This window comes from Spodoptera frugiperda, chromosome 12, assembly GCF_023101765.2.
Source record: "Spodoptera frugiperda isolate SF20-4 chromosome 12, AGI-APGP_CSIRO_Sfru_2.0, whole genome shotgun sequence".
NCBI classification, from domain to species: Eukaryota; Metazoa; Arthropoda; class Insecta; order Lepidoptera; family Noctuidae; genus Spodoptera; species Spodoptera frugiperda.
The window spans coordinates 2,546,198-2,571,301 of NC_064223.1; the positions used below are offsets into that span (position 1 = coordinate 2,546,198).

The following is a 25,104-nucleotide window of genomic DNA, read 5'->3' on the forward strand; positions in this document are numbered from 1 at the left end:
AGAGATGTGCTATGCTACGTTGTTGTGGATGCGTTTGGCATCCACTAATCATATTCATTGGTACACAGCTTAGCACTAGTGGAAATGGACTCAGCTAAGCTATGTTTTTTTATATGGAAAGATGCGTGTTATGGATGGCTCCCCTATAATAGACACATCGCATACTCGAGCTGCACATCTTTCTGGCACAAGTATATAGCTTAATATCGGTGGAAACGGTCACATGAGTTCACAGCTTAGCTTTAAATCTTCGTAGCACAGCTACATAGCTCATCTCTTGTGAAAAAGCAGGCTGAGACAGTTGTCGTTATATGTGTTACAGTTTTATGATATTTTTGGATACGAAAAGTACGGTACGTACGTAGGTACTTCTTACGCTTCGTTATAATAACAAAATTCCTTAGTATACCAATGTGATATTGTGAGGAATTTCGCTGGAAGATAATAATTTAATCAATATTTGTTATTAACCCAATTATAACTCTTAGGTAACACACAATGTGCGGTAAACTTACGCACAGTAAATATTTAGATAAATTGAATCAGCTATATTACGTAGCTACTGTAAATCATCGGCGTCGTCGTATCGTCACGCCTTTTAGCCCCGAAGGGGTAAGCAGAAGTGCGCATTACCACACTTAATACCACTGTGCAATTTACACCCACTTTCCATCATTTATGGTGAGTCTATTGCCACAATGCCAAACTCCGTGATAATATTAAGATTTTGTTGAATAACTGAAAAATACTCAGTAATACTTTACCCGACCTGGTAATCGAACCTGAGATCCCTTGCAATCGCACTTGCGACCAGTCGACCAACAAGTCAACTGAAAATTATATACAAAGTATAGATATTCCACCTGTAAATCATATCCCATCAAAAACATCCTGTAAAAAACCCAAGTCTCGCAGCTCAGTCTTTCTACCGTCAAAAGTTGTGAGATCCATGTAATACCAAGTCGGTTAATCTATTTAGTGTCTACTTGAAGGACCTTCTGTCTTAAGTTATTACATAAGTTATTATCATGCCAATATTAAAAATATTTAACGTTTTAAACAAATAGATCGACTTGGACATCGCTTGATTTGATTATTAGTATGTATCACACTACACAGCACGACGGGCCAGCGACCAACAGGAACGAGAGTTTCAATCGCGTGAGGCGCGAGAGACTAAAGAATCTAATATAATATTGTAATATTCATTTTGTTTTCATGCGATGTCCAAGTCGATCTATTTGTTTAAAACGTTAAATATTTTTAATATTGGCATTATAATAACTTATGTAATAACTTAAGACAGAAGGTCCTTCAAGTAGACACTAAATAGATTAACCGACTTGGTATTACATGGATCTCACAACTTTTGACGGTAGAAAGACTGAGCTGCGAGACTTGGGTTTTTTACAGGATGTTTTTGATGGGATCTCACTTCTTTTTGTTGTTGTTCAGTTTCATGGGCTAAACACACCCTTACCCACCCTATACCCCCTCCCTTGCCTCATATGGTAGGTACCTATCTACACCTATTAAATTTATAACCACCACATTGATGCAGTTGGTGTATTTGGAAAACTGGACCGAAATTACAAAATATTTAAGTTTTCCCATGATTAAGACACTAAACTCTATATGTATTCCAAATATGAAGCTTCTAAGTCTGCTAGAAGTGCCTTGGACTTTTGATGATCGGTGAGTCAGTGAGTGACAAAATTTAGAAACTTTAACAAGTTGTCATTCTTAAACTACTGGTTCAAATTGACTGAAATTTTAAATATTCCGTGTTTATACAATGCCGGATTAGTTACTGAAGATTCAGGTTTCTTGCTTTATCCACAACCGAATTATAGGGGGTCGAAAAAGGCCCGAATTGCTTCGAGAAAAGGATGGTACGGCCGTGCCGCTTATTTTTTGCTCGACTTGGCGAGGGCACTGCCGTGCCCCCAGATACTACAGATGTTAGAAAAACATACATATGTTATACTCGTACGTAGATAAGTTGTCGAAAAGACTCAGCTCTGCAGCATATGCCGTTAAAAAAATTAGAAATTTGACCGATGTAAATACAGCGCGATTAGTATACTTTAGTTATTTTCATAGTATCATGTCATATGGTATCCTCCTGTGGGGAAATGCTGCTGACATTCAGTCTGTCTTTGTGCTGCAGAAAAGAGCCATTCGATCAATTTATAATCTTAGTCCGAGGCACTCTCTTAGGGAATTATTTAAAGAAATTAATATATTGACTGTTCCTTCTCAATACATTTATGAAAATGTAGTGTATGCTCACAAAAACATTAATTTATTCAAAAAGTATTGTGATATACATAATATAAACACTAGAAATAAAAACAAATATATTGTTCCCACTACTAGACTTAAGAAAATAAGTGGTTCGTTCAGATGTCAATGCATACGCTTTTACAATAAAATTCCCAGCGATATTCAAAGTTTGAGCCTGAATAAATTTAAAAATGTTATTAAAGAAAAACTGTATAGTAAAGCTTTTTATAAAATTAAAGACTACTTAGATGATAGTCAGGCTTGGGAGTGAGCCGCTATAATGTCCACACAGGTCATGTTGACATGTTTGTAACACAAGTTACATTTTTATACAATTTGACATGATATACATTAATATCATTCGATATTTTTTGTTTTCACATATTATTTTTGAAATTGTTAGTTTGAGGACCGTGCGAAAGTTTGCCTAGTCATTTCACTTTTAGTTAATTATATTCTGACAGTGTGAGCATTTGTGTGGCCTACCCAAATGTTCTTTTGGTAGGTATTGTTCGTCGGATCATTCAGCAACAGCCGTCAGCTGAGCTCATTGTAAACTGACACATGCGTGCTGCCATCTGAACAGGTCCGCTCAAACTGCTGTGGTTCTTTCCTCAAAAGACCACTACAGAATAAACTTGCACGGTTCTCCGACATCTTTAATTGATTTTGTCTGGACTTTAAAAGAGACTATGACCTCTGAGTTTGTTTCGGCATTTCTTCTCAGAGTAGTCGGATAGGAAATGCCGGCCTCATCTAGCTATTTGAAATATTGACGTGTAAAAGTGTTATTTTATAATCTATTTACAGAAATAAATATCATTTATCATCATTTATTTATCTCGTACAGTACCTAAGTATTAGTACGCGTACCTAGTGAGTTTACTTGGTTAAAATTTGTGTAGTTACTTACTTAATTATAATCGGTTACAATATTGAATTAACGATGTATAAACTAATATTGTTTTACTTCAGTAATAGTGTTAGGCACTAATGGATTTAGTTGCCTCGTCTACATGAATCGAATTTGTTTAAGGCTTTTGTGGTTTCAGAACTATGTTATCGAAATTATTGTTTTCCATAACGCGTTGGAGTTTGGAGATTAGTTCTGTATGTTGTAACTTTAAACTCAGATAAATAATATAATTTACCTAAATAAAGTTTTGTATTTAAGCTATTTCATGTTGTAAGTGTACCTACTTTTTAAAAAGTTCATAAATGAGATTGTGATAATGAGAAACACGTGTAATAAAAATATTCGTTCATAAGATAAAGGTACTACCTACTCCTACGCAGTTCCACCCCCTCTGCTCGGCTCCTATACGCTGAAGCGTAATATTTTATAGCCTTTGATAAATGGACTATCCAACGCAAAAATAATTATTCAATTCGGACCAGTAGTCCGGATATTAATGCGATCAAACAAACAGACTTCCGTTTTATGTCTTAGTGTAGATTTGTAATGATTTATTATAATGTAAAAAGAAAAAAATAAATAATGAATGATTAAATTTAACGAATGAATTCGTAGCAGTTGAGTTTGTAGTTGAAAAAAGAAATTAAACAATTTACTTAAAAAAATAAATGCAAAATAACGATGTGATCCTACACACACACATGTATATATGTTTAAACTGAAAACTTTTTACGTTGGAATACAAATGTGGTTACTCTATTTTTCTTTATAAAATATAAAACTGTCAAGTACAGAAATTACTGCAAAATTTCAAAAGTTTTCCATTCAGCAAAAATATAAAATGAAAAGGTTTCTAAAACCTTTGCTGAGTAAAAGATTTTAGCGTGAACGCACGTAACCTTTTTTGCAGGGGCGCAGTACGTTTTATCGATACTTATCGGTTCAAAGGAAAATGGCAACATGTAAAAGCTTATATCCGGCTCCATAAATACCCGAGGGTGTATTAACGCGATAATAGTTAGTTTGAAGTTGATAAAAAGAATAAAAAGCGCCATATTTGCCGCTCAGTGAAGCATGATACCCTTCTCAAAGAGGACGTTTTACAGAGATAATTTACATGGAATAATCCCTCTAATTTTATGACCGACAGATAAAACGTCGTACTATAAAAAATATACTTTTCGCCTAAAAACGAATGCGATATGTCTGGCCGGTTTACAGCGGTTCGTATTCTGTCCTTTTATGGAGTAATTCCATAAAAAGATATAGCACAAAAATTCCATTATTATTTGTTTCTATCTTTAAGTATTTTTGTTTTCGTTTCAGGTTACTTCTGGTTCATTTCACAAATTTAATGAATCAGATTCGCAATGTATTTGATATCTTGAATTAATTTAACCACATTTCAACCGTGTATACTTACAAAATACTTTCGTTCTAATATGTCTTTTGTTGCTTAATTTAATCAGCTTAAATTGTCCCTAGAGTTCCTAATACCGGGGCCTAAAATTCTTTTTGCTTTTCTTTTTCATTACGTTACACAATCCCATGAGAATTCCACGCAAATTTCTGTTCGCACAAGGAAGAGCAATTTGGCAATTTCAGGAAATTCATATTTAATGAAAAAATATTAAATTCCAATTCACCTTTGTGATATTACTGCAGTGAGTTCAGTTTTATCTTTAAATAAAATTATTGAATTTCAATTACTTGTAGAATTTATTCCTTCATATCACAATCAAACTCACGTCGGATTGTTAGCTTAATCAACCTTTCTTGTTTTATTTAACAAATCTAAAATGTAAAGAAAACCTCTCACCAGCAAACTGTATGAAAACAAAACAACACAACACTACAAAAGCCTTGATGTATGAAGCGATATACGAGTATAAAGCAATTTCCGAGCGAATACGTTATTTGGAATACAGTATCAAAGTCACAACATCACACGTATCTACCAATCGAATCGTAAACCGTTCTTTTATGAATATTTCCAAGACTCGTTCACAGCCTGTTCAGGGAATCGATAAGAATCTTCAAGCACCAGATCGATGGAGAACTTTTTAAAAGAGGGCTTAGGAGTCTTAGAATTTCTTAAAGATCTGTACAGATATGTCGCCAAGAAAGTAACCTTTGAAAGTGGGCGACCACCTTTAATGTCATAAAGAAGCAAGTTATATAAGTACTAAGATAATTTATGTTTTATAGGCGTATGTAAGCTGTTAAGTTAACAATGTAAAGATTATAGCCACCATTATTCTAAGCCTTTGCAAACCTTTCATGTCGGTGACCTTCCAAAAATAATTGTGAAGGTCTATTTATTTCTGACTTTAATTGCTATCCTCACCTATAAAGTTCAAGATAAATTACTTTTCCACTAGGTTTTCTGTCTGCATCGTATTTTAAGAACTTTAGTAACCTTGCAATTATGTGAAAGAATGTATTTTTATCTCTTTACTATACAATACATAATTACATTCTTTGATGTTTATTCTTTTATTAAAAGTCCTCTAAAGTCCACGTAAAATCTAGTTATTATAAAAATAAACACAAAACCATAAGCGAAACTATCAAAAATAAACACAATAGTAAAAAACAAACCAAAGCTAATCCAAAACATTTCCTTAGATTGAACAATAGTACGCAGATACGTTCATTAGTGGAGTTTGGTATTGTTGAATAGCAATGTTTTCTGCGCGTGCAAGCTCTTTGAATGGGGCATGTCGGGCTAAATTTAACCCTCGCGCCGGCTGTGAACCGCGCTTTGTAGCGACACGTTACCTAAGGCAACAATTTGTTCGATACTCACTTTGATGTTCATGTAAACGTACGAATTGAAAGGGTTGTTAGTTTCGCCTTGTTTCCCACGAAGGTCGTGTTCTGGCAATCGTGTGGTTAAATCTATTTTGTTGTTTGGAATAAATGAGACATGTGCTATTAATTGTTGTTTCTGAATACACAACACAAAGTATATAAAGTACAAATTACATTCAACTCACTACATTCAAATGATGTTTCTGACTTCAAAATTGTTATAGGATAAGGATTGATAAACATGTGTGTGTAAACTGACTTCTATATTCGTCCTTTCGGAGAAAACAGATTATTATTAGATTTAATTAAACGAGTTTTCAATTGCTAGAAATTGAACCATGAATGAATGAATGTGAAACCTTTTATGTCGGAACCGTTGAATATCACCTGTAATGTAATATTTCTCTCAGTATTTTATGGCAGACATTTTCCTTATCCGTATGCACGCGGCTATAGAGTTACAAGAGGGGGCAAAGAAAAGTATAATTGAAGGGCTCGCTCTTGTTAGTACGAAACCTAATACTATAATAACAAATGGCGCGAACGAGTGTTTTCTTTCGTAGAATTTTTTTTAGAGATGGCCTATACAAAACCACTAGGTTTGGTGTGAATATCTACGTGTATGAATTTATATCAATTTTATTATGAATATGCTTACGTTGAGTTAGAGCAAAATATATTATTCAATTTTATTCTATCTGACGCGTATGAGAAAATTTCGTTACATAATATAATTCGCGCTCCAAATTATATTTTATAACATAACTGGCGCAAAGCGGGTTTACTATACACGCCTAAATAAACCTTTAAGGAAAAATGTTGTGACATATATTAATACACGTCTTCATATTACACGAACACACGAGGCGTGAATTACGTAAATCGGTACAAATTGCCCGTATCCAAGGCAAATGAAAATAATACCTTCGAAGCACTAAATTAAATAAAAACACCAGTAATTTGACCGTTCGCTCCTAAAACTCAGGAAGTCTACTCCCATTTCAACCTTGGCCCTTTAATTAAAGCACGCTGTTCGGACCATTTATTATAATTTTGTGGTACAAAACGGTTTTGCGGTGCCCGATGGAGGGTATTTTAATGTACTTAATCTTATGAAAATGTTTTTGTGAATCAAACGTATGTAAATCAAGATCGGGTTTTTAATTAGGGACTCCAATCCATCAATGTTATAGTCAGTCTATTCAGACTAAAAGGTTTGATTAAGTATTTAGGGGATTGGCGTACGATTTCGGAGAAAGGAAATATTTGGGACTCTTTTACGTATTCACATTTTATCAAAATCCAGACTACCTATATTGATTTTATTGTAAAGAAAATAAATGAACTCGTATGTAAAACAAACATGGCCGTATCCCATATTTGTAATGAGTTATGATAACTTCAAGTACACATAGTACATCACTTTGACCACAACATGCAGTTCAATGGAAAAATCCATTTTTAGCCATCAATCCACAGTTTTAACAGCCGCAATGCAAAGATCAATGCGCCAACCCACCTAGAGGGTAGGTAGGGCGTTCAGCAATATATTTGCCATCCATAACGATTAGTTGGAAAATTGATAGCTCAGTAAAATGTGTAAATTATTGCTGCTCTACTTTTATTAGCACTTTCTAGGTTTTATAAATCTACTTTAATGTTTGAGAAAATGGTATTGGATAGTTAACATGATTACCTACATGATACCTACAATGTAACTATAATATGGATCAAACTATCAAACTATTACTTAGATAAAAGTACCTTCTATAAGCAAATTTGGAACTTTTCCATTACATATTATATATAAGACACTGTGAAAAGTATAACATTTTCTAAAAATTTTAATACGAGCTACCTTTTAACACACGACATCTGCACGAAACTTTTGATCGAGAAAATGTATACTAAATGTTATTTTATTTCCAGATATGGTCGGGAAGACGAAGAAGTCATGGGCCTCAAGTTCTGTAATGAGGCCATCATGAGCTTGGCACAAATATGGCCGGTGCACTGCAACCACGACAGAGAACCTAACAGTCCGCTCCAGGTGAGAAAACTCAATTTATTATACCTGTCGATTTCCTAGCGTTCAGAACGCTGGGAAATTGAGTTTTATTCTCAGTGAACATGCAATCCTGTACCGACTTTCTAAAATATTCATGGAAAAACTTCTAGCCACGATCTCGTAATCGCTTTCATTGTTCTGAATCTTTTATACGGACACTGACAGAAAATTAAAGCTATCTAAACTCGACAGTAGTTTCGAAACTAGCAACAAGCAATAAAGTTCAAAGAGCAATTTAACAGATTTGAGATTCCACAAGCCCGTTCCTAACAGAGTTCAAGCCCAAAATTGATAAGTTCTCGCGTGTAATAAATTTATTTACGGAATCTCATTACCTACAAAGCTAAAATAACAATTTTCTTAAGCTCAGTCGTGCACCCTCATAGGGTAATGAACAGCTCAAACATTCCTTGTTTGCCTTTACGACTAATTCTAGATCATTCTACGAAGGCTTTACGAAGCGAACAGTGCAAATAGAAATTTTATTAAAGTTAATAAAAAGCTGTAGTATTGCTTGCATATGTATAGACAAAACATTTAATCTGGATCAACACATTTTACAGTTTCATAAAAAGAGGATTATTGGATCACAGTCTGATTGTCACTGTCTGTATTGTTCTCCTAAATGAGTTCAATCGCACTGATATTTTCGCTGGATAAAGTATTTTTTACTATACATGAGAGTTGTATAGACTAAGTAATGTGTTTTAATCTTCTTTCTCTATTATTTATCTATCTTATACACAGTTTCACACCTAACGAATCTCAACAGTTTATCTGCTAAAATCCTATTATTGATTACACCTATTTTCGGTACGATTCCTCGTCGTGCTCATAAATCTTCGTTCGTAATAGCATTGCAGCTGTTATAGAGGTCATTCTAAGCGATTTTCAATGCTCGCCCAAAGGCCTGGGAGCGTAACAGGTGAGAGCGCTAGTAAATCCATATCAAAGCCTTTTATGAATCAACTTTGTAAAGAGTCTGTAGGTAACCTGTTAAAATTAATGGTCTTATAACTGCTGCTGTTAGGTAATAATCGGATTTTGTGAATTCAAAAGGTCCTTAAATCTTCCGTGGGTATGGCGCGTCGTTTTCTGCGCGTGTCTCAAAGAGCCATAAGACCATCACAGATGGGCTGATTGGCGAGGAACGTTGTGGTTTTTAGACAGTAAGGGTTTGAAACGCCATCTCGCGTCGCCCAAAGCTCAAAAAGTCACTGGAGAATTTTCCCTCCTTAAAATAATTAAAAATGACACAAAAAAATGCCTTTTAATTTCTCATATCATCCTCTGTCTTTGTGAAACTTTCATTGCAATTCTTTGTAACAAATATTTTCAATTAGACACTAACAATAGAAGCAAATATCAAATCAAATCAACATCGGGTGGAACTTGAATAAACTTAGTTCGCTAAAGTTCTTTGAAACTGCTATCATTATTGTTACTGGTTACCGAGGAGGTTGTAAAACGAGATGGAACCATCTTGATACTGAACTTGTTACTGACTAAACTTCCCCTGTTGGTCTCCAGTATCGCATCTCGATTTACGCAAATTGAACTGGTACTCGAAATCTCCAAGTTATATACCCAACACTTGTGTTTATTTGAAACAAGAGTTACCTACAAAATAAAGGTAAACCATTTTATTTCTACCGTAAAGGTACCGTAATAAATTCCGCTTTCTCAATTGAAATACTAAATGAAACGTGTTAAAATTTAATATCGTTCGGCAGATATGAAAGCAATAAAGAGAAAATAATAATTAAATTTTCCGAAATTATTTGTACATTCTGCCAGTTTTAATAAAAGTCACTGTTTTGTTTTCACTTATATGAACATTTTCCTCGTTTTTCTCCCACGTATTTGCTTCTTTATTTTCGCCTTTTGCTTGTAATATGAGCTGAAACAATTAAGTATAATTATTAAATTTTTATTACTGTGTTTATTTAGTTTTATTTATATAACATACGATGGCGGTATTAATGTCTCTGTTAATAATATTGTCGACGAGAGGTACTTTTAATTTATTTCTGTATTAATAATGATTAATGTAGAAAATGACTCGACAAAAACACCGTGTCGTTGTTTTTGTCGAGGACATAAAAATACATCTTGAATTTTCAATAATTAAAAAAGCTTTTCAACCTAGATTTGTAAATGTTTTGGTCCTGTAGAATTTAGTAAGACGTAAGTAGCTATCTACCCTACTTTGATAGACATTGTCATAAATTCTTAGTAGATTTGATGACAAAAAATGTACATTTGACCAATATCTCATAAAAGACATTAAGCCTCCGAACCTTTTTGTCTTACGAGGCTCGTTAGAGGCATTTTGCTGACAACATCTGTCAGTGGACGCCATATTTAACTCGCTTCTTCAACAATACCGCGAAACCGAAAGAACTGTTGATCGAAATGTTAAACAAACTTGATTCTTAGTAAACATTACGCATGTGTTGTTAAACTCAAGATGAATACCATATTTGTTTAGGATATACATACGTATTGTAATCTCCCAGGGTTTCCTAGAAAGTTTCCTTCATAGTTGTATGTTTTCTTGAAACTTATGCCAAAGCAGGAAAAGGAGATTGCTTTAATTAATTAACTTTGCCACTCATTTACTCACTTCCTGTAATGTTAATAAGCTTATTCTTATACTTTGATTAAATACAAGCACGTGTTTAAGTTTTCTAAAGGAAACAAGATATGAATAGAAAAAAGACTCATAATAAATAATTAGACCTTGGCCTACGAAAGTGGAGTCTAGACTAGATAATAGGACTGTTTGTAGTAGCGATGATAGCTAACAATATTCTGACATCTGTTTCTTTTTGCAAGCTCCTAATAGTTAATTTTCTTTTTTTTTGTCACAGGACGCGTTAATAAAACGTTTGGGTGCAAATGCATACCCATTTCACCTGGAGCTGACGCCTCTAGCGCCACCTAGCGTGCAGCTGGTACCCGCGAAGCAGTACCACGGAGCACCCATAGGAACTTCATATGATGTGAGAGCTTATATCGGTAAGTTATACTCTGTAATTACAAAGTGAGCTAAGTTAATTTGGTAGGAAAATAATGAAGAATTTAGTACAGAAACAGTGATCCCTGATTACTGAACCGACCAATTTAATAGTTTGTAAAATATGTCTGCCTTAAAAACATAATATTTTAGTGTAACAGTAGCTACTGCCTCTGAACTCAATCAATCTTTATTTTCTTACAAACCTACGAAAAAACATGGCCGTAATACAATCTATTCTAAATCCCTTAACCACGATAATTTCTTTAAGATATTTTACGTAACTCGCAAACAAAGAAACCTTTCACAAATAAGCTCAAAGTTCTACCTTTAATTTCGCAGACTTTAATTTGAGAAAATTCTATCTCTGCTCCTAAACCGAGTTCACTAACTCCTTTCAGAAACTTATTACAAACACAGATAACACGTGGCGTAGTACAAACATCCTTTGAATACAACTTTAATAAAATATTCTTCACTGACAAGCGCAGACAGTTTGAGACCATTTCGGAACAACAACTGAAACAAATCACTAACAATTGTCCTACTGTTTCGCACTTAATTAACACAATTAAAGCTTTGTGATGTCCCAAATACTTTTGTCTACATTGTATAAAGCGTCGGATAAGATTCGTGGGCCCTCAAGGCATTCCTTAATTTCAAATTAAACAAAGGTAATCTTTTATTATCTTGTAGTCGAATTATCTTGTATTTGTTCGTTTGTTCTTACTACGTACCTAAGAGCACAGTTGAGGTGTATGTCACAAATAAAGTTATCGCAAAATAACTATTATTGATTACTAGTAACTCCTGCGTGGGTTCGCCCACTCTGCTCGACTCCTATTGATTGTAGCGTGATGTTTTATAACTTACTAGCTTCCGCCCGCGGCTTCGCCCGCGTGAAATTAGTTTTTGTCAATCCTGGTCCTTTATGTCTAAGAGACTCTTACAGGGGCCAGCCTCACGTTGTGTACAAAAATATTTTTAAATGACCTAATTTAAAACATTTTTGTACACAACGTTTGCTGTTTTGTTATCATTTGTTAAAATGTGGAGATTGTTTGGACTCGACACTCGCGAGCAGGCCACGTACAGTTGGCCATGCGAAAAACAGTTTTTCTCTAAATGGACACCTGCTACTTTAAGTGTTTGCCCTTGCTTTTTGTTAATGGTCATTGCGAAGGCTGGTTTGAGGGGAAACTGGATTCTTTTAAACTGAAACGGTAAATCTGTAGGGATCATGGGTATGCGTGGAATCAAAACTTCTTCATCTTTAGCTATACCTGTCATTATAATTGCTCCAATAATATTGCGTCCTAGCTGCGTAATTTGCAATCGAGTCCCGTTGCATAGTCTCGGCGCTTCGAGATTTCTCATTAATAAAACTGGAACCCCAACTTTCAGTCTCAGCTTATGAGACGGCACTCCTGACAGCTCTAAAGAGTTTAGAAACTCGGTAGGATAAGACGTCACCTGTTCACTGTCCATGACAATATCTACTGACAAATATTCGACAACATCGCCTTGCACATGTGACATCATTCTTTCATTGATCTTTCCCACGATTTCATTGGTCGGTGCTAATATTGCCCTTTCACACAGCCATTCTCTATTCCTCATGTTATATTCTAAACCGGGATAGACGTTGTTTTTAAGATCTTTCAAGTTTTGGACAGCATCACAAAATTCTTGATTTAATGTAATCATGCCGTTAGCGTCCGTAGTCATTCGACCTTCACCAATTTTCAATAGAGCAGCTGCATATTGCCCCGATTGCGTATCATTATGTAGTTGTACTCGCATGTTTTTAGTGAGACAAAATTTTTTTACATGCACCCATAATGTAGACGCTTTCAAACATGCATTTATCTCATCTGCTGGAGTGCCTCTAGTAATGACAGGTAGTGTCTGTCGAAAAAAGTTTGGCTTTGTAGTTCCGGAATTCCGTTTGTAGAAAAATTCTGCACATCCTTTGAGACCTACGTACCAAGATTCATGGTCTTATCTTCAATTCAACCCCTATTTCACCCCCAAACTGGTAAAAATTTCAAAATGCTAGAACAAACGATTTTTTGTTTCTTATGACGTGATATTTGACGAACTTGCATACTAACTTTCAACCCTTATTTCACCCCTTAGCTGGTCGAAATTTCAAAAATGCTAGAACAAATGTTTAATGATTTCTTATCAAGTGCTTAAATATAAAGTTTCATGGTTTTATCTTTTAAAATTAAGAAATCCCATACAAACTTTCAACCTCTATTTCAACCCCTTCATCCCGTGCGGGTTCAGCCGCTTTGCTCGGCTCTTATTGGTACCAAATTTGTAGCGTGATGTTTTATAACAGACAGACAGCCTTTCTCGTTATAATTTAATATACTATCCAAAACACAAAAATAATTATTCAAAATGGACCAGTAGTTCCGAAGATTAACGTGTCCAACCAAATAAACAAACTCTCTCTTTGGATTCGTAGATTTATTAGGTACTTAGTTGTAATATCTAATACCGAGCAATATTATTAACACCAAAGTCCTTAACGGCTTAGACGTCTGAGCTAAACACTTTAGTATCTGAATCAATGTGTTTGTAATAGGGGTAAGAGACGCTGTTAGATGTCAAAATAAAGTCGTTACAATATATCTGTCTGTGTTTGGTCATCCAAGTCAGAAAGTTGGTGGAAAATTTAATACAATTTCATTACATTCTGTTTTGTTTCGAACCCTATTCTCAACAAAGGACAAAATTGGAATTCATTTCGTACTTGGGTGTCGATTATCAAGTTATTGGATCAGTTCATTTAGAGCCATTCATTTATATCACGATGGCGGAATCGGAAATCAAGGACAATACCACAATAATAAATGTATTGATCCAGATGCCGACACGACACTAGTGATTTTATCACGCGCCATTTTGTGATAAATTTACATGATAATACACAGATTTTCTCTAGAAAAATCTTATATATTGAGGAAATTGTTGTAATAAAAGTCTATTCAGCAATTGGTCAGGATGTAGTGAAAAAGTTAACGAGAGCTGTAGCCAGCTGTTGCGTGAAAATCCGATCAACTTTTTGGTGTGTCCGGGGCGTCGCCGTCCATACGCAAATTGGAGTATTGTCAGTTTCGTTTGATAACTTAATTGTTTAAATTGTTGCGTATTTATTATTGATACCCGGTTTAAATGATTGGAATGCTTCGGACTCGTGCAACAGATTTTGCAAGTAATAAAATTATAAAATGTAGCAGTAAATTAAAACTAAAATTTATTTTTATCAATAGTTTGACTTACTTTGTAGTTTAGTGGTTTGTTAGTTGTCTATTACACTGATCTTATATTTTGCCAACCTTCAATCACTTCTCTCCCCTAAATAAACACGGTAGTTATAACTTCGGAGTTTCAGGTGACCATAAGTGGCGCCAATTGCTTACCATTAGAAGAACCATATGCTCGTCTAACTTTAACTAATGAGTTGCATCTCGTACAGCTGAACGTCCAGACGAGAAGGTGTCGCGTCGCAACACGGTGCGCATGGGCATACGAGTGCTGCAAGGCCCGGGTCGGGGAGTTCCACCGCCAGTTCTGCCGCCACCATCCCCGCACCACACACTCAGTGCGCTCGCGCAGTACAACATGCTCAGGTAAGAGAGTTCTATTTACTTTTACATAACATAACTAACCTTTATTGTGTTTTATTCTCTGAAGGCGTGAGCATGCATTGAAATGTAATGCTCATTTTTCTCCGGTTTAATATTAGTTCCGTGTAAGGCGATCCCATATACAAAGTGGACCAAGTGTTAAAACTTTAATCATATAATTGTCCGACATGGGAATGGAAATTTTAGCTCTGAGCTCAGCAGTCAGTAAAAATATCTTTGAAATAGTAATAAAACCGTAAATTTAAGGTCTTCAATAGTAATTTTAAGAAACCACAGTTTGTTAGTTAATTATTTAGTTTACCTACTTAATTAAGTCTATCCTAGTAATTAAATTATGATTATTTAGGTACAGGTACATTGTTTCCACTAAGTACTACACGCGATTCAGTCATTAAAAAGTTTTTAGTGATTTAAATTAATGTTATCTTTGTTTGACTGCTTTCATTGTATTGACATGACATGACGTCCAATTAACTATTCAGGGACAGTTTGTATGTTACTCATTATTGTCAAATAAAAAAGTTTTAAAGAATAAATTAACATCATTCTTGTTAACATTTTCCGAAGGAATAACTAATTATGTGTAAATACACATAATTATATTTGCCTGTTTAGTCAGATAAATTGAAGAAAACCTGTTTTTTAAACTAATAAGTGTTGTTCATAAACCTTACATTGAGGTAACTTATAAACGTAGGTATACAGTATGCCTCATAATATTATTTCCCAATTTCGTTATAGCATTTTCATTCAACATTCCAATTACCTAAATAATTATTTTGACAGATTTCTAAAGTTGATTATTCTCAATTAAAACATGTGCGAAATTAAATCCCGAACGCATAATTAACTTTTGAAACTTTGTTGGCAAGCGGACCGATTTTCGTGATCAATTTGACCCTTTTAGAGGTTCTGGAAACCAACATCGGGTACCTAAGTACATTAAATTGACGCGACAGGAAATGTTTACCTGAGCATACATAATTCACATCAGCCTACTCCAGTGAGTAGCTCGGATGCCGCATAAATATTGCGCCAAACGTGGCTCTTTTCCATTCAAATGTTTGAAGTTTTTTGTAGAAAGCCATGGGTATTTCTCGAACCGTTTAACTCACATCTGTTTACGAGACACGGGTACATATGACATATTTCCTTTTATTACTCAAAAGGGTACGTAAAGACGTGGGTACCTGAGATACTCCTCTTTTTTTTTCTTTTTGTTTTTTAGTGAGATATGAAAGAAATCTCTTTATATGCTCCACAGTTGCAAGACAAAAACATTGATCTTATTTAAAAGTATCTGAAGCCCGCAGCCTCGTCCGCGTGGATTACAGACTTTGTGATTAATAAAAGTAGCCTAAGTACATCAGCTGCCTGTCAATAAAATTTCCGTCAAAATCTGTCCAGCCATCTCAGAGATTAGCCAAAACAAACGGACATAACAACATATATAATATAGCCAAAACAAAATATTATATAAATCGGTTATTTCAGTATTATAAACAAACACTCCAATTTTATTTATTAGTCTAGACTAGACTAAGTTATTTAATCACATCACTGTAATATCTAAGTGATAGAGCTTCTATAAATGCATAAATAAACTATTCCATTTAATCAATTAAATCATCAAGTCATTAACTTAATCTTTAATTAGGTCTTCATTAGCAATACTTACTAGTAAAAAGCCTGAGTAATTTGTACTGATGTATTGAACTAGATTAAGATGAAGACTAAAGCCTAGGCGTTAGTAGGCTAGACAAGATAATCTTCATTCCCTAAGGAGTGGATAGTAAATTGAGACGGGATTGACATCATTAAGAGACGCGTCGCACGTGTAAGATCTAGCTAGATAAATGTTAGAACAGGGATATTGGATACGGTGCTTACCCATTTAGGTAATGTAAGTTTACACTATAAGGCATTGTTTTAGACGTCAACAAACATTTACCTGAACATTATATGTTACAACATTTTCATCTCCTTTGTAGGTTTAGGAAGGAATACATCACACTGTTATATTATAAACGTGAAAGGCTGTTTGTTTTCATGTTCCTCATATTGGCATGGCTATACTACACGAAAAGGTTGCGTAGTAACGTAGATGCCACTATGAAGATATACTAATGTTAATAACCAAAATATTTTCAAACAATTTGTTAAAAACAAAAAAGCCAGCCTGCCTGCGGTCCTGGCTTCGAAACATAAATACTTTATACTAATATTATGGTCTCTTTTAGTAAATGGAAAAGCTATTGTTTAATACGTAAAAATATTGCCCCAAAACTAATAACCCACTGAATATTACACTCAATCGATACAGAAATAGTCATTTTGTAGCGGCAAGCTACCATTAACCAATTTCTACGTTAAAATAATAATAGTTGGCTTTCAACCAACATGACGAAACGAAACATGAAATGAAATTATACGATGACACGCTTACATCGCAGATACGTTTATTTTTCATGTATAATGTGACACTGTACTCATTATTTTTCACATAACAATTAACAAGCACGCGACTCTCTCGTTTGTTTTCATTTTATTGTATTTTTATGTACATATTATATTGTTAGTGGGCTATTATTAGTATTCTGTTTTAAGTGTTATACATTACTGTAAGTAATTATTTAAGTGCATTAAGTTGGTCCTAGAAAATACTTAACTATATTTGAGCTGTATGTAATTATTCTTCAATTTGAACTTTCTGACAGTTTAATGCTAAATCTAAAGTAAAAATTAGTAAAATCATATTAGAGTATTTACGTACGTCAACGTTTCAATCACATTGTAAATTAACGAAAAGAAAAACAAGTTTTTACTTTTATTTCTCTCTGTAGTTTATTTTCATTTGTTGTCAACATGAATAACGTCTGCAAAAATAAAATTAACTGAAATATAATATTGTTTGCTGTATCATCTTAAAATAATAAAAAATAAGATATTTTATTTTTTTCAACATCAACATATATGAGATAAATTCTTCAGTATCCTTAAAATAGCTGTACCAAAATACCTTGAATAACCTTTTAGGCCAAAGATATTTATGCTTTATAATCTCTAGCAACCGAACCGATTCAAGTTTATTGGGTAGAAAATGTTTAACGATGCCTAAACAATTAAAATTGTTGCCAAAACCGAGGTTCTAAAATACGAAAATTAGTCTATTCAGACTAAATATGATTCATATAATATTTACACATTCGTTGACCACAAAATTGAGGTTCGTTGGGATCACAATCGACTTAACTTTTTGCTCGAACTTTGAGCTTTATTTGTGTAGTTGAAACAAACATTTGTACTGACGAATGCTGTGAATATATGAATATTACTTTCTGTTTATCGAAAGTTCAGTTTTATATCAATTCATTGTGTGTGTGGATTGAGTACCTACATAAAGAAAGAATTCTCTATAATAAATATATTGTAAATTGTAAACATAATTATTTATTCTTTTAAAGAGTAACGACTGGAGTTTGTTGCTTGTTCTGTAACGAGCACCTAGCTTCACTGACGGACAAACTGACAGACTATTATTTGTTGACATTTCAAAAGTACCTATTTATGGTTTGATCAAAACCTATAAAAATATTGAATTCAGAAGAAGCTTATAGAAACTTAAGTACTGGCAGATATCTTAATGGGAAGCCCATAAAGTGCTAAACTACAATAACAAATTCATGTACCTAACCAAAACAAATAATATACCAGAATCACAATATCTCAACATCCACCTTTTACATTTACGATTACCTACTAACACCGCTCCGAAATCAATATTCAATTTTGTTTCTATTCCACCTTCGTATCTTTTTCATTCATCCGTTTTACGCACAACCGAGATTAAAAACAGAACATGAAACGTGGAATATTTACGTTACAACTTATCGTAACTTCTCTTTTATATGACAGCATTCAACTTGTTTATTTGTTCAACTCTTACTAATTTACCACCTTGTGAGTGATTTGAGTAAGGATAACATCATGAAGTATAGAACAATCTTTCATTCAAAAATATTTAGAACCATTTCCTTCAATTCTTATTACAAAAGAGCCAATGCTTTGTTCTTTATAAACAGAAATGTTGTTTGTTTATTTATACGTTTGTCTTTCTGAAATCAACTTTAGCATAGCACATAACATTGATATTATGTTTTCGACGTATTGTAACGTCCGATTTCCGAAAAGCGTAGCCAATATAAGCATCTCCAAGGATAAGAAAGGTTTGCCGAGGGTCGCGAATCAATATAATACCTATAATAAGAATAACATTATCTTAGAATGCCCCTCAAAATGTAAACATAACACGACGCTTGTTTATCATTCAAGTTTGACACAAACAACCGAAATACGTTACAGAAATAGAATCAAAATCACACGCAAAATGTCAAAGTTTGATACCTGAAAATAGAACGTTGTTTACAAGTTCTTTTTACAAAACAATATGAATTATGGTTTTATGGTGCAGGCTGGCTGACTATGTCGGCGGCATGTCACCGAACTCCAGTTTGCATTTCACAGGAAATGTTATTTCCCGTAGTCGAGCTGCGGTTAACGGGACTTGTAGCTACGTAAACAACCATTGTAATGCGCTTTGAAATCATTGTAACTTCCTACCTTCATCCCATTACTTTTGTTGCTTATAAAATCCGCTGAGCTGTGTTGATTAGTATAAAATGTATACGAGTTACATTTTGAGATGTACCTAATGAGTTATTTTTATATACCTTCATTAATTTTATTGTTTAATTGGGTACATAATTATATTTATAATATTTATATCATGGAAAATATTATTTAGAGAACCACGCTAAAATCGAAAAATAAATACCCAAATTTCATACTTTTCAAGTTGAACTGTCTACTTAAAAAGACCATCGTCAAAACTGGTGATTTCCCGAGCGTACAACGCGTCGCTTTCCTTAAAAGAGCCATCAGACCACAGACCTCAGATAGAGCCCAGTAGGTCTAATGTCGGCCCGGAGCTGCGGACTATCTAGCGGGTTTCCGAGACTCCTGTTCGAAGAGCAGGAGTAGAAACGGGGTGGGTTTTTAATCAATAAAAGTCTGGCATTCCCTCTCGCCTTACTCAAGACGAAAGAAGTCATTGGATCATTTATTAAAAAGAAACCTGTGATTTATTGAACCGTAAAATAAAGGTTAAAATATAAAACGAGTTAAAACGTAATACGATAGGATTAAATCTTTACGAAATGGATTACCAATGTAGTGTGTACATAGTTTTAAATATTCAAAGCCAAATTGGCCTAAACTAACAACGTTATTGAGATCATTTTACCAATCGCGAATTGATATTTAAATATTTATGATCGAGTTAAAAGCGATTTACGGGTGAATGACTGATTGGCACATGCTATATTCCAATACCATTTTTGAGAACAACTGAAAATTGTGATATTAACTACAATATACATAATTAGTATATTATACTAAGCTTTTTAATCCGCATAGGGTTAGGCAGACATGCACAAAGCCACAACTTTCCACATTTCGCCAATTCGATTTTGAATCCTATGTGCTTATTACCGTACACCATGCAATGGGCCCAATAGATATCATAGAAATAATTTTCTACACATTAAAATAAGATATAAATAAAACTTATATTGACAAATACTTCTTTATGCACTATGTCTTAAAATATCACACATATAAGGAATCTAAAATAAAACTACTCCAAGAAAGCAGCTTATGATAAGCGGGGAATAAATTCTAAATAAAAACCATCTAATCCTGACTATTTTGAAATAAATATGAAGAAAGATTGCTTACCAACTCGTATACCAAGTTGTTCAACAGTTTGAAGAAAAATTATAGCGCATATATTAGTATTTTCAAATATCTTGTAAAGTATTTTCGACCACCTAAAAAAATATGTCTTTTCAAACTGCAAAGCAGATTTAGTTACATTGTAAAGTAAATACCCTGATTTTAGATTATCAACGATTTTTATTTTTATATTTAATTTCTTCTATATATAAATATTTTGAAGATTTCTTTTTAAATCTTTGGCTGAAAACTTTAGAAGGTAAATCTTCGCCTATCACTTTAAAGAGCTTATGATTTTTTTATAATTACAGACGTAACATTGTCTGTAATACAAGTAATATATGCCGTACTACCATAATTATCGTTCTTCGAATCTTTATACCACATCAAACCTCACAATAACTTTAAAACAGCAATATAATAAAGTAAGAACGTCAAACTACGTAATAAAATGTAGATATGTCCGAGACGTCTCGCTGGCCATACAGTTTTCTAATAAAGGTCTCGTCTCACCCAATATTATTCATACGGAACCCTTTTAGAGCTATACCTCGGTTCATTGCCTCTGAGATTGCTCTTTCAGACCGTTCATATGGGATTTGTATTCCTTTCAAAGCTATTGAGGACATTCTTTTGCAAATTACATGCATTTATAGTGAGGCGTTTATGTTTTGGTTGCTTTAGAAGTTTAATTAAATTGTTTTCTGCTTTAAGAAGACGTTAGGTCTCCATTTTCTTGTAAACTGAATCAAAATCTTATGAAGACTTGCGAACGAAGTCTTAAGAATATAGATAGCGTCTAATTGCTTTCTCAACATTAATAGAAACACAGCCTTAATACTTTGAATCAATGTTTGGGTACGAACACATGTAGGCACACATTAGAATATGGTTATACTAAGTATTCTATACCGAACTGACAATATTGGAAACTGTAGCTTTGGCCAAATATTACCAATGCATGCACGTAGGACACACGTGGCGACATGCTGTGTGTATCGAAGCTTGTTGATGCATAAACTGAGGCTGTACGTCTAAGGGTGCTTTTCCATCAGAGATGTGCTATGCTACGTTGCTGTAGATGCGTTTGGCTTCCACCAATCATATTCATTGGTACACATAGCTGGTAGAAACTGAATCAGCTAAGCTATTTTTTCATTTAGAAAGATGTGTGCTTTGGATTCATGCTATGTACGCGTTCTATGGATGTGTGCTATGAATGACTTTCATACTATCGATACATTGCATACTTCAGCTGCGCATCTTCCAAGCACAGCTACATAGCTTAGTATTGGTAGAAACGATCGCATCGTTGCACAGCTTAGTTATTACACCTTCGTAACATAGCTACATAGCAGATGTTTGGTGGAAAAGCACTCTTACACGGGCGACTACTAGATCTATAGAACGTCCCTCAATATCCATAAATTCAATGCATAAACAAATACTCTTTTCTGCCTGACGTTTTGACAACAACTGACAGATGAATCACTGACAAAATGTTGACAGGTGACAGAATTTGCCGTTTTATAACATTATGCCGATTTATTAGAATGTGTTTTTTTAATACAATAACCATGGGGAAATTATTATTGTAATTATCTAGTTATTTAACATTATTTCTATAACAACATTTTTTATCTTATTTTGGAGTTGTATTCATGAAAGGTTCAAACTTCATTTAGATTAAAGCCAAAATTTTAGCATTCGACAAGTGGTTAAGTTCTAGTCCCTTACTCCCTAAATACCCACGTTACTGTGTATTTCTAGAACTATAAAAGTCAAACACACCCAACGGGGACAAAGTCTTGACTCAGTACCTATCACATAAAAGATTCAAATCCGATCCAATCCGAATTGGCTATTGCTTAATGATTCAAAGGGAAAACTTTGGTAAACTCAATCAATCAACCAATTAAAGTAAACTCTTCGAATATTAGTTAGTTCAATTAAAAAAATACTCATGTTAATAAAAACTTTGTTCGCAGGTTGAAAAGTAAAACGAAAATGGAGTCAGATGAGAATTGCCGACCGAAACCTGAAGAAATTGGTAAGTTTTTAATGAAGTTAGCTCCGTGAAATAATTCGACACTAAGTAAGCGCGTCTACTATGCAAAATATTTTAATTGGTGAAACAGAACTTTATTCAATTAAGTTTTATAGTTTTAAATTACACTTTTACGAGTTTTGTGTACTTTAATGTTTGTCGTAATTATTTTAATTGCTGTTTATTTTGTTTGAAACTTGTTTTTGTTAGATTTCACTATGACTCGCAAAAGCTACACAATAATAATAACTGATTATTAAAGAATTAATTTCAACTGGCTATAAAAAAATAACTTTTATCAGGATTACTGTTTATCTTTCCAATCAAATAGCAGTGACTAAACGCAATCAATTCATGAGTGCTTGCACATGCTCATAAACTTTAAGCCCCCAAATACATAATCCCTCTTAACTGCTGACAAGATTGCAAAATTAATTCCAACCCACTTTGGAAGCTTAGTACCTGGCACATAGCACATTATGTAGCTGCATATGTAGTATGTAGGTACGGGTAGCAATCTAAATTCAGCATTAAGTAGAAGCTAACAAGGGAACAAGGGAGAGCCAACAAGATAATAATATTAGCAAGTTGTCGCTCATTTCATCCGGTTATGAACTTGGGATTAACCTGAATATGACATAAAGGATTTGAAGTTGTATGGCGAGTTGGATGGAGTTTATACGTAGAGGTCGGTTAGTGATTTATATATTGTATCGGAAAACTAACAGCGATATATTAAGGTAACAAAAATAACAATCAACACTAAAGGAAGGCTAATAGACATAGGTTATAATAATAGGTTAAGGTTTTAAGTGTGGTAGAGCCATGCTTCGGCACGAATAGGCCTGCTCGATCGGTGTGATACCACGGCCTCACAGAAAACCGACGTGAAACAACGCTTGCGTTGTGTGAGTGAGGTTACTGGAAGCCCAATTAATTACCCCCCTTCCCAATCTTTCTAATCCCCAATTCCCCAACCACTCTTAAATTCCTTACTCCCAAAAGGCCGGCAACGCACTTGTAACGCCTCTGGTGTTTCAATTGTCCATGGGCGGCGGCGATTGCTTACCATCAGATGATCCGTCTGCTCGTTTACCAGCTTATTCCATAAAAAACCCAGATAGTTCTAAAGTATATAGTTCGGTTACAGAACAGACTAAATATTATTAATAGTGCAAATAGCAAATGTTGTTTTGAGTGGATTGCTGTTGCTATTTATTTGTCTACCTACTGATATTATTTACTTAATACCTATCATTGGTATTATAAATGTATGCTGTAATAGGTTTATATTTTGGAATTATGTCAATAAATAGTAACGTAACTAATTGATGTTATAGTGTTAAAGATTTTAAGGTAAAGGGCACTTAAACATGATTTTCAGGTGCCAAAACATGAAATTTTACTTAGTTTGTATTGTTTCAGAAAATTCTGAGGTTCAGCCGCCGCGGGCGACTGTCGAGAAACCTTTTCTGCTATCCGATGGAAGGTGAGGTTTTACATTGTAAAGGAATGTTTTAGTTTGGTTATATTTTTGGTAGTTTATACCTAGTACCTATCTAAAATAAAATCATTTTTGTTAGACTACTTTAATTTAATTTAGTTTCTGTCACAAACAGTACAATTTGAATTGTACATCTATTGTGATTTCAAATGAAATAGTAATTATTTATAATAGTAACTTTAATTAACTTTGTTTTCATATATTGTTTATTTAACTCAATGCATTATTCGATATTAACATTTCCAAAATAATTAAATATAGTTCAGCTGGTCATTGATATATATTTTATTTATCTTGAATTAATGGATTCTCGTAATCGAAATTAATGATAAGTGAATTTATTTCATTGAGCCATCATATTGCATATTAATATGAAATAAGTTTCGTTTAAACGTATTTATCCTGAAAATGAAATTTTATTACATAAGTGAAGCAAGTAATTATTATTATTTGCTCATGCTTCTCAAAGTAATACTTGTATAGAAAGAATAATGATGTTATATGATTGTGTTAAACGAAACCAAGCATTGCAACTGCCGAAAGAAAACTGTTGAAGTCAAATCTAAGCGTCTGTCACTAGCGAGCGACGTGGCGGTTACCGTGTTAAAAATAGCATTCTTCTCTTCAATCAGAACTATAACAAAAAAATATATGAAAATTCTCATTTTCGCCGACTCGCAAGTTAAAGTTAACACCGTCCTTTAAACCGTATAATCGTCACTCTCACTCGTACAATTATGCTAATGGAACCTTTTTGTAGACAGCACTGGTAGAATAGTCGTGAACCCAGTAATTTATTCAACGCTTGCCTGGAAATATGGCATTCGTTAAGTTCCACAATTCATGAGAATATTCAACCTAAAGGCTTCTCTTGTAATATAAATGTTAAACCGTGGAATCCCTGGCACCGCAGTGTTCTTAGCACAGGATAACTCATTAATGTATTCCATCGATTTTGATAAGTAGATTAAAATTATGTTGATTCTGTTCTCGTC

General features: G+C 34.0%; 2 protein-coding genes across 7 annotated transcripts in view; one reads left to right on the plus strand and one right to left on the minus strand.

Moving 5' to 3' along the window:
• The window catches only part of LOC118263056 (seminal metalloprotease 1-like), a 418,985-nt gene that overhangs the window by 276,615 nt on the left and 117,266 nt on the right, over positions 1–25,104 (minus strand). Inside the window, exon 7 of one of the 3 annotated variants that reach the window (XM_050697573.1) lies at positions 23,949–23,960. The exons of the other annotated variants lie outside the window; for them this stretch is intronic. The gene's annotated coding sequence lies outside the window, so the exon portion shown is untranslated. Of the gene's footprint in view, positions 1–23,948; positions 23,961–25,104 lie in introns of those variants that run through there. 3 annotated transcript variants of the gene reach the window in all.
• The window catches only part of LOC118262805 (beta-arrestin-1), a 102,995-nt gene that overhangs the window by 70,052 nt on the left and 7,839 nt on the right, over positions 1–25,104 (plus strand). For all 4 annotated transcript variants that reach the window (XM_035574414.2, XM_050697565.1, XM_050697567.1 and 1 more), the window contains 5 exons: positions 7,946–8,066; positions 10,958–11,105; positions 14,594–14,747; positions 22,547–22,608; positions 24,031–24,094. In XM_035574414.2, coding sequence (XP_035430307.2) covers positions 7,946–8,066; positions 10,958–11,105; positions 14,594–14,747; positions 22,547–22,608; positions 24,031–24,094 — 549 coding nt within the window. The remainder of the gene's footprint in view (positions 1–7,945; positions 8,067–10,957; positions 11,106–14,593; positions 14,748–22,546; positions 22,609–24,030; positions 24,095–25,104) is intronic.